The sequence below is a fragment of the Spea bombifrons genome, chromosome 1 (genome assembly GCF_027358695.1).
Source record: "Spea bombifrons isolate aSpeBom1 chromosome 1, aSpeBom1.2.pri, whole genome shotgun sequence".
NCBI lineage: Eukaryota > Metazoa > Chordata > Amphibia > Anura > Pelobatidae > Spea > Spea bombifrons.
In genome coordinates this window covers 14,785,692-14,796,799 of record NC_071087.1, presented here as the reverse complement: position 1 = coordinate 14,796,799, position 11,108 = coordinate 14,785,692, and the positions used below count along the sequence as shown (strand labels likewise).

At 42.8% G+C, this 11,108-nt stretch overlaps 1 protein-coding gene across 1 annotated transcript in view; it reads left to right on the top strand.

Annotated features, from left to right (window-relative positions):
• The first annotated feature begins 2,084 nt into the window (after positions 1 to 2,084).
• Positions 2,085 to 11,108, top strand: part of WDR1 (WD repeat domain 1) — a 27,180-nt gene continuing 18,156 nt past the window's right edge. Inside the window, exons 1-5 of the mRNA XM_053458281.1 lie at positions 2,085 to 2,266; positions 2,999 to 3,120; positions 4,595 to 4,685; positions 5,201 to 5,348; positions 10,871 to 11,051. Coding sequence (XP_053314256.1) covers positions 2,251 to 2,266; positions 2,999 to 3,120; positions 4,595 to 4,685; positions 5,201 to 5,348; positions 10,871 to 11,051 — 558 coding nt within the window. The 5' untranslated portion in view covers positions 2,085 to 2,250. The remainder of the gene's footprint in view (positions 2,267 to 2,998; positions 3,121 to 4,594; positions 4,686 to 5,200; positions 5,349 to 10,870; positions 11,052 to 11,108) is intronic.

Below are 11,108 nucleotides of genomic sequence, written 5' to 3'. Positions count from 1 at the left end.
TTACTGCGGTTGCCCGCTACTCCAGATGGATTGTTGCCGGTGAGAACAGCTGATATGGAAGACCCAGCCGTAGAGGCAGCCTGCGGACAGGGGAGTCGCGACGTAGAGGGTAGAGTGGTCAGGTAAGTCCTAACAAGAGCCCAGCTTAATAAACACAATGCGATTGGTAAAGTAAATAGTGAAAAAAAAGTGGTAACATTTTAAAATAATTCACCAGTGATATCAACATCAGGAGAACCATCCAGTTCCAACAAAATGCAAAAAAAGTCCAAAAATATAAATGAAAATAAAAATAAAAGTATGTCCTAAAATTAGCACCATATCCAATGGCTTGGAAAGAGTTAAAATACTGGCATTCGAAATACTCATTGAGTGACCATGATCAAATTGGCTTGGGTTGAAGATGTCCCAAATAGGACATGGGCACAGACTGACCAGATGTCAAAATTCCTCCAAACAATGATTACCTCCCAAATGTGCCCTTGTAGCCCATAAACAACTCAACAAACTCATGCAGGGTGGTATCACTGTACTCAGGAGATGTTTTTGAACACATATTGGGGTGTTGTTTGGCAGTGACATATATCAGTAGCTGTAAATTCATACCTAAATTTCAATGTGTGTGAAACAAAACATACCAGAAAATACTACCACCAACATTGACAAAGGCTGGTGGTAGAATTATTGCATGGAAATAGTTATAATACTAGCATTTGAAATACCCTGGGGTGTCTAGTTTGCAAAAATATACGGCTTGATGATGCTAAATTGAATTGGCCAGCTTCAAAGATGTTCCAAATAGCAAATGGGGGCAAAATTACCAGATTTGTAAAAAATGTTTTTGAAAAAGCAAAAGGAAAACATAAAAATATTGGGTATTTCTAAACTCAGGACAAATAGTAGGTTTTCCCCTTAGCTTTTGTAGATGAGTAATAGATTTTTCAAATAAGTATTTTTTTAAAAAAATTTTCAACATATATTTTTTCTTAATAGTAAACGAGATGAAACTATTAAAAAAACTATTATCTTCTTGTTCTTGTTCAGTAAATAAAAAAGAAGAGAAAATTACAGCCATTGTCACGAAGGGTACAAAAAAATAAGTAAGAGCTCTGCCCTTAAAGGGGTAAATAAAGCTTCTATTACATCTGAATTATGTAATCGTCACCTATCTCAACAAGTGCTGTGGAATAACCCAAATCTCGTGCAAAGCTCTTCTTTTACTTCTCCATCTTAGGCACGGACATAAATCTGCACCAAATTTGGTAATAAAAAAAGAGAGGGATTTATTTCACCCTCAGAGGGACGCAGAGATACCGTTTATTGCATCACCGAGATGACTCTCTATGTAGCCATGAGCTCAGCGGGTTTAATTAGTTCATGACACATGTAAATTTGCATGAAAGAAACCGCGTCAATAAACCCACTCAGGGAGCGCTTTCAAAACATTTACACCCGCAGCAGTGATAAGCACGGCCCCCTTCCCAGACTAGACACGAGCTTGAAGGCCTGGCTGCCATATTTGTTGTGGGCAAACACATCCCTATGTTGAATGAATGGCGTGAACGGTAAAGTAGGAACCCTTGACTACCCCAACTGGTGTGGCAACAACAGGGGGACTATACTATGCTGCCGCCCCAATTATGTTATTTGTTCCCGCTCTAAATAAAATACAAACCTGACATATACATACAGACGACTCTACTCACAAATCGGAAATGCTAATGGCAACCATGTTCTCTGCGATCAATTTAACCGATTTTTCTCGAGTAGACCTCGAGTTTCGGACATAAATATTTTCTTCCTTAATCATGGGGACGGAAATGGGTGAAACTCGGGTTTACTTTAGGTCTATGCGGTGTATTGTGCTTCGATCACAGGCTGCGTCTGTATTACAGCGCACACATAACAGACAGGGAGATCAGCATGGGTGGGCGGGTTTTTTTTTTTTTTCGTTGAGCCCTCAGTAAAGATGGCGGACGGCGTGTGATGATGTCACACCGCGGCAGCCCTTTAGAATGCTGTGACAGTACGAGGGTTTAGCGCTGGAGGCAGCCGGCTGGAGCTTCAGCAGAGCAGTGCTCGTTGTTGACCATATATGGTCAAAGCCACAGGGAGACGTCGCTGCCGCGAGCTCACCGCCGGCTTCCGGGTTTGAAGACTGAAGCGGCAGCAGAGCCGAGTATTTGAGAGCAGGGAGCGCGGGCAGCGAGATACACACATTCGGCACAGTCCCCGGGCGCACGCATCAAGATGCCCTACGAAATCAGTGAGTGCTAATCCGTACACACTGCCGGGAGGCACATACCCGCACACCTCTGGGTTAACGCGCAGGCCTGTCACGACTTCCCTCAGCAGGAGTCCGCCGCATCCACACCCAGGCTGCAGGGCAACTCGCTTCCATTTTTCATTCGTGTAAGAGTTTCGTGGCTCGCTACGTGCTGCTGGCCCCAGCGTAGCCCTGGGCTTACTGGACTACAACACCCATCATCCATCTGAATGACTGGTCTTGTAGTTAAATCCCTGGAGAGCCAGCTATCCCCCCCCTGAGAGCAGCAGGTTGGTGGGTTTGGCCCCATCCCTGTACCCTGGACAGATGTTTCCGGCTGTACAACGACAGCCTCCTATATACACATAGGCTCGCCCGCTGTGTACTCTCTATACGTGGAGCTGTAGGTATACTCCTGCTGCACCTATATTCTCCTGCCCTCCCCACGTCGTGCGGCCCTGCTTCTGCTTCCTCTACTTCTCTTCCACTTTCCCACCCAGCCTGTTGCAGCCGAGTCTGCTGCAGCTTCTTCATTCAGCGCACACGCCGGCTGTCGGCAGCACCGGCTGGAGGAAGCTTTAGCTGCTGCAACAGTTAAAATCGTCTGTGGCTTCATTTACCTTGTGAAGCAGATAATGTGACGGCGAAGGCTTTTAACCCTTCAGTGTTTGTGCCGGTATCCTATATTATTTATATGTTCTAATGTGTGTATATTTGTTTGTTTTTCTTTAGAGAAAGTATTTGCGAGTCTTCCTCAGGTGGAGCGAGGTGTCGCCAAAGTCCTCGGAGGAGACCCCAAGGGGAATAACTTCCTGTACACCAACGGAAAGTCTGTGATCATCCGGAATATCGAGGTACGCGCCGCCAGCCCCTCCCTTTAGCTGTCACTTTCTAAACATAGGTCTGGAAGCGAGCTCATTCCAGCCGGCGTCTTCTGAAACGGCTTAACGTTGTTTAGAGGAGCAAACAGAGGGTCGGAGGTGTAGATGTAATGTAAGGAAGGTTTACCTAACTGAGAGGGTAGTAGATAAGTGGAACAACTCCCCAGGAGTAGTGGTAAGGGGTAGTACAGTGAGGGAAGTTAAACATGCGTGGGGTAGGGATACATTTTTGAGATGAGACCAAGGATCTGTTTATTTTTTATTATTTTAAATATAGTCTTAAATTCGAGTAAGTGAATAATTCACTGTTTTTTGTGTTTGTTTTTTTTGTGTGGTTATGTAAGGAGTAAGTGAGCGTTATAGTTGGAAGATGATTGTATCGTTTTCGCGGTAGTAGTAGATGCACGGCTTCATTGCCTCTGGGAGGTATAATATGAGTCGGTGCCGCTCCCAAAGTTAGCTCGGTGACTCATTAATAGTCTCGGTGAAAAAGCCGCTTCTCGAGGACTCGAGTTCCCCGTGGAATCCGCAGAGCCCCTCCGTGATCCCGAATAAAGCCCTTTTCTGTGTTTTGGGAACCATTTTCTGAAACGTTTGGTTTCGTTGCACCGCAGACGCAGATAACGACGTGCAGTCCACTCGCATTCATCAGCCGGTGGAATTCCCCGCTCGCCTCTGAAATCCAGTAATTACGAGCGGGCTGAAGAGAGCCTCCAGCGATAGAATATTTAAATACTAATGCTCCCCGCTGCGAGCCGATCCCCCGCTCCTCTGTACACACCGCTGTCTCCTTTTAATAACGATTCCTTTGGACTGGGGGGGATTCTATCTGCTCGCCGACTGTTTAAATCCGAAATGTGCTTTATGTGTAAACCTTAAGCATGTTAGGTCTCTGCGCTTTCGGTAGCTCCGGATCTGTAGCAAAGCCCTGCGTGGCTGCGGTGACCAAATTACAGAATTTGGGGCGCATACAGTTGGCGTGTGGTGTTTATAACGCTTTTGCTGTAGTTGTGCTATAGATGGAAAGCGTATGGGAAATGCGCCGCTGTCGTGTAAGCACGAGAGGAACTGCAATTTATCTGATACCTTTTTTTTTATTTATTTATTTTAATAAAAACTACAACTTTTTTCTTTTCCCAACAAGTGAACAATGGGGATTTTTTTTTTTTTAAATGATCTGTTTAGCAGAAAAATTACTCTGGCCGCTATGGTGATAAAACGAGTTATTTTATTTATTTTTTTTAATTAGTTTTTCTTATTTTCTTTCTTCATCCATGCACAAAGTATTTACTTTCATGTCATTGTTTGCATGATCCCCCCTGTACACCCTTCCATATAGCTTTCACTGAACGTTCTTTTATGTCACATGTACAGAATAGTTTAATGTAGTCACATGACCCAGACCCTTACTTACATACATGTGATCATACGGTGTTTTGGTTTCTAGAATCCATCCATTGCTGATGTCTACACAGAACATGCTCACCAGGTGGTGGTGGCGAAGTACGCCCCGAGTGGGTTCTACATTGCATCTGGAGGTACAGTAAATTATTGCTTTGTCGGTAGCTAGCACGTATGTACCATATGATTAAGTAGCATGTCTCAACTTGATCTGCCCTGTTCCGTGATCACTACCTTTCTAAACTGGTGCTGGGGTTGTTGCCTTCTTTCCTATCGATAACAGCCATTCGTGGCAGATGTGTTGGTGTAATTCTATACATTAGTATGTAATATTCTGACCTGATAAGTAAAGGGGAAGTATCGGATACTTAAAAATAAATATTTAAATATATATATATAATTATTATTATTATGCGGCAGACTAACCTAACTCTCCCAACTTAGATCAGAGGTTGTGATTATTATTTATGATAATTTTTTTTTTATTGAGTAAGTAACTCCAGCTGTCAACTATCATCATTCTAGAAAGAGTTAAAGTATCTTGCTTATACCATATAACAGAAAACCTATTGTTAAGGACTGATGAGAAATATGCCATCCATTAGGAAGTTGACTGATTACCATGGTGATGAGAATATACTTCTCTTGACAGATGTTTCTGGGAAGCTGAGGATCTGGGACACCACGCAGAAGGAGCACTTGCTGAAGTACGAGTACCAGCCGTTTGCAGGGAGGATCAAAGATATCGCCTGGACCGAGGACAGCAAGAGAATCGCCGCGGTGGGCGAAGGAAGGGAAACGTAAGTAATCCTCATCGCAGAATGCTGATCTTCCCGATTTAAAATGACATTCTAGTAGGGCTGCAACAACTAATCGATAAAATCGATAATAATCGATAATGAAATTCGTTGGCAACGAATTTCATTATCGATTAGTTGAATCGATTATTATCGATTATAAAATGAGGGTTTTTTCAGAGCAAACGCTCTGAAAAATCCCCCTCATTATATAATCCGTTTAGTGCAGCAGCTCCTGCTTACTCCCCCTCCCTGTAATCACTGTGACAACTGGCCCCGCCCCTTCCTTCTCCAGGCCAGAACCACATGGCTGTGACACTCATCTAACTGTAAGTATATGTATATATGTGTATATGTGTGTGTATATATATATGTAATATATATATATTTGGGCTACTGAAAGTTAGGGGAGGTGGGGGTTAATTTAGGGGCAGTTATGGTTAGTGGGGTGTTTAGGGTTAATTTAGGGGCAGTTATGGTTAATTGGGTGTTTAGGGTTAATTTAGGGGCAGTTATGTTAATAGGGTGTTTAGGGTTAATTTAGGAGCAGCTGTGGTTAATGGGGTGTTTGGGGTTAATTTGAGGCAGTTGTGGTTAATGGTGTGTTTAGGGTTAATTTAGGGGATGCTGTGGTTGATGGGGTCTTTAGGGTTAATTTAGGGGATGCTGTGGTTAAGGGGGTGTAAAGGGTTAATTTAGGGGCAGTTATGGTTAATGGGGAGTTTAGGGTTAATTTAGGGGAATCTAAATCCTGGGGGCAGTGAAGTGACATATCTGGGGGTATAAGGCATATACAGTATATAAGGCATATGTGGGGAGGGCAGTGTGGCATGTCTGGGGAGGACGGAGTGGTGTATCAGGGTGTATAAGGCATATCTGGGGGTAGAGTGGCATATCTGGGGGTAGAGAAGTGGCATGTCTGGGAGGCAGGGTGGCATGTCTGGGGAGGATGGAGTGGGGTATCAGGGGATATAAGGCGTATCAGGCACAGTGGCAGATGTGGGAGGCAGCGTGGAGTGGCAGATGTGGGAGGCAGCGTGGCATATGTGGGAGGCATTGTGGAGTGGCAGATGTGGGAGGCAGCATGGCGTGGCATATGTGGGGAGGGCAGGGTGGCATGTCTGGGGAGGATGGAGTGGTGTTTCAGGGGGTATAAGGCGTATCAGGCACAGTGGCATGTGGGGGGTAGAGTGGAGTGGCAGATGTGGGAGGCAGCGTGGAGTGGCAGATGTGGGAGGCAGCGTGGAGTGGCAGATGTGGGAGGCAGCGTGGAGTGGTATATGTGGGAGGCAGCGTGGAGTGGTATATGTGGGAGGCAGCGTGGAGTGGTATATGTGGGAGGCAGCGTGGAGTGGCAGATGTGGGAGGCAGCGTGGAGTGGCAGATGTGGGAGGCAGCGTGGTGTGGTATATGTGGGAGGCAGGGTGGAATGGTATATGTGGGAGGCAGCGTGGAGTGGCAGATGTGGGAGGCAGCGTGGAATGGTATATGTGGGAGGCAGCGTGGTGTGGTATATGTGGGAGGCAGCATGGAGTGCTGTGGTAGGCAGCGTGGCATATGTGGTGGGGCAGCATGGCATGTCTGGGAGGCAGCGTAGCAAGCCTGGGCTCAAATGTGCATATATTGGGGGGCTGGTTGGGAAATAAAGACAAGAAATGTATTATCAAAGTTTTTTTATTCTGCTGTTTGTATTTAACATCATTTGTTTAAATAAAAATTACATTCTTTTTTTTTTATCCGATTAATCGAAAAAATAATCGGCCAACTAATCGATTATTAAAATAATCGTTAGTTGCAGCCCTACATTCTAGAATCGGAATTCATTCTTTTTATATTGTGAAAAGGCAAAGATTATTGGATTTGCTTCTAAATGTTTGGTGTATTTCAACGAGAACATCAGTATTCATGTTCATTCATAGTCCTGTTGGAACGCTCTAGTAGAGTGCTACTGTAAATGAGTTTTTATTTCATCAAATACCCCATTTATTTGTAGCAGACCTTGAAACAATATTTGTGCTTTTTAAATGTTCCTTAAGTGAAACAAACTAAAGCCTTAACCGTTTTGTGCAGGATGATATTTTAGGATGATATATACTTTACAAAAAAGTTTAGTCCTAAAGCTCTCCGCTCTGCGGCGCTGCATTGTGTGTTGCCAGAGGAAAAATTACCAACCGTATAATACAATGAGGGGTCTCCGTATTGTAATGTGATGGACCTTTTATATACAATTATGTTTTAAAAGGGGGATATTTCATTAAAGGAATGGTTTTGGCATTAAGTAAAATGCAGTTGGTTTTAGGAAAAGTTTCTGGTGCACACAACACCGAACTGATGCTTTCTTACACAGCTTGACAACTTGGTCAAGGGGCGTTGTTTTTTTCCCCCTTCTATTCCTTTTTCATTAATTGTGATGCTGCATGTGCTTTATCTCATCGTATTAACCCCCCACCGCCACCATACAGTTTTAGTGATTTAAACCCATAATTTACTTTTTTTTAAATTTTTTTTTGAACATATGGGGGGGGGGGGAGTACTTATCTATACCCCAAGCGCATCCTCTGTTAACTTGGGGTTGTGTGGAAACACTGTACATAAAGGTGGAGGCTGGGGGTCTGCCAAACAGATTTTCTTATTCCACTGCCATTTCCTCCAAATTCCTCCACCTTCGAATTTGTGTTTCTTCAGAACTCCTGATGTAAGAGGGTCCTTTCTGTTTTTTCTGTTGGTATTTAGTATCTCATACACTGAACACACTACTTGTCTGTTTAAAAAGGTGTTTGGGAATAAAAGCTCACTGTGATGGACAAGGAACGTTTCCCCCTCCCCCATTCTAGCATCAGATTAAAACGTTTTCACTTCAATTTTTACACGGACAGACCCAATTAATACACCCATTGACCAATTCCACTGACTGGGATTTAGGGTACCTTAAACCCCCCCCCCCCCTCCAACTTGTTCACGTATCTGAAATTTCTTTGACTTTGACAAACTTTTGTCTGATAGAATAATGATGATTTCTGGTTTACATTTTTGATACTTTGTTGTTTGATTTGTATTACAAAACATAGTATATGTCATATTATGGTATATTAACCATTGACACCTCGTTGCATTATGGGGAACAATAGAATAGCTCGGTTTTAATCACCCACTCTGACTAATGGTCCTGCGAGAAGGATTTAATTAGCATTTCCATAAAGGATTGGTTTAGTGTGATGTCTGAGCGGGAAGAGTCATCCAAAGGATCACAACTGATGGTAATGGCAGCCTCTAGGTATATGCTCACGGTGTAACCCCCCCCCCCTTTCTGTTAATGCGTTGATGTTAATATATTAAGTGATCAGATATTCAATATATCCTGTATTTACTACCTCTGATATCTCGGTAGTCTTCCAGTCCGGTGATTGTCGTGTGATATGGTCCAAGGCTTCTGATGTGGCCACGTGCCCCCACGGTACTGTGATGACCTAGTATTCTAGCCACATGGGTGGCATTTATAGTCTTCCTCAGTTTCCCCTTTTATTGAAAATTTTCTTTGGAATTTGGAAAACTCTACTTATTTGGCTTGTCCAGTATAACCGGACAGTTTGCATAACAGAATCTCAACAACAAAAAAACAGAGACCTCCACGATGCGGTCTGAGAGGAAGGTAGTCGTGACGGCCATGACATTTACCATGGAACAAACAAACTTGCTCTTTATAAGGGAAGGCGATAGCCAGCCTTGATGTAAGCAGATCTGTCGCTTTCCCAAATGCTGCAGTTCAGTATACTGAGATATAAACATACCGTATATGGCGTTTACACGTATACAGTGTGTATGTGTACTACGGGGGCGCACATACGGGTGATTACTCCTTCCAGTCATCAATCTTAGCATCAATTCATTTTCTATACATTTAGAAATCAATTCAGGAATGTCATTCAAAACTTCTGCCTTGTGTTTTAATTGTTGATTATTTTGTCAGTTGTACGATGATGCTGCTGAAAATCCATCCGATTTATTTTGTCGTCTTAATGTTCTTGATTCAGGAAGTTGCAGTCTCTTAAACATAAGTCATGTGAATGCAGGAAGCTGCAGCCCCTGAACGGATTGTGGTTTTAAAGAGGAATGTTCCTACAATTCCTATGTAAACCTTTGTTAGCCTGAAGAGAACACTGCAAGTTTTAAGATTATATATGGAAATGTATTGATGGACACAAAACTATGGATCTGCTTAATTATCTGTAATGAATGTTGGCGCCTTCAGTAAATGTATAGATAGAACCGGGCATTTACACGATAGATGGCAATAACCAGGATAGTGATTCCATAGCTGTACGTGATATACGGTATGTGTGTGTGTGTGTATATATGTATGTATGTGTATATATATATATATTACTTGCCTTGGGCTAAGAAGCTGCAGCATTTTTTGTAGTTTTTGGTTAAATTCAGTGGGAGCGATTATGTGCAAATACAGGTGGGGGGCATTAGATCCTTGTGACTTTCTTCATACCAGCTCTTCAGTGAATGGCACTGGATACATGGCATGGCAGTAGATTTTGGTGAACACATCTCTTGCATGGCTAATAGCTGCAGGAAGGGGGCAAATGGATAGGGGGTTATGTAGAATTGATTCCAATGGCGGTGCTTCCCTTCCAGCAGCTTATCAGTGGCGAGAAGCATTGGGTTACGGAGGAGCCTTGTGAAAATACTTATTTTTACACATTGGTGATGTTATGCTGTCCCTTTAAAAACTGAAAAGAAAAACTATTCCCGATCTTTCTTAGACTGCCTTCAGATGATGGCTCTTTTTCCATAAACCATCCGTTCTTAGCACTTCGCTCTGCTTGCGTGTCTCTCCCACACACCCGGGTTTCTATAGCTACGCGTGATTTGTGGATTTTTCCTGTAACTCGTATACTTCTGTGAGCAGAGTGTGTTCCAGAGATAAGATTTTATTATGTAAACTTCCAGCTGAAATATATGTAACTTTATTTTTAGCCTCTATTGAAACCAGTTAGATTGCTTTTTATGCCTTTTGCACTTGATGGGTTTTTAGCTCTTGTTCCTGTTTTAAAGCACGTTTTGTATGTATAGGTAATGTCATCTTTTTGCTTGTTTTTAATTGCATTGTTTACCTGGAAACATTGGCAGGCAGCAAAATCCAGACGTTGACTGCAACTCCAACTGATGCTAATATATGACTGTCTATGAAAAGTATTGTTCATGAAGCGACAGTCCTGTTTCAAGATTTAAATGTCACTTTTCTTTGTTATGCATACTTTTTAGGTGTTTCTTGTCCCTTTGTTTAAAATATATTTTTATTTATATATAAAATTATACATTTTCGCGTTTTTAAAGGTTCCTGGTTATACATGGTAGAACATGACTAATGCATTATGCTGTAAGTTGTTTTAACGGTATCTGTGTCAGAATCTGCATTATGGATTGGTTATTTGTATTATCTTTTGTGTAACTTATGCATTGCCCTCGTCTCCCCTGCGCCCGGCAGTTTCACGGCAATTCTTTTTATCTTTTAGGTTTGGTTCGGTTTTCCTCTGGGACACCGGCTCTTCCGTTGGGGAAATTGCCGGTCACAACAAAGTCATCAACTCTGTGGACATCAAACAAACGAGGCCCTATCGTCTGGTCACCGGAAGTGATGATAACTGCGCTGCTTTCTTCGAGGGACCCCCCTTCAAATTCAAGTTTACTTTAAGCGTGAGTTGTGCTCCCCTATCCACGGTTTCATGTCATGTCATTGAATGTCTTGCAGAA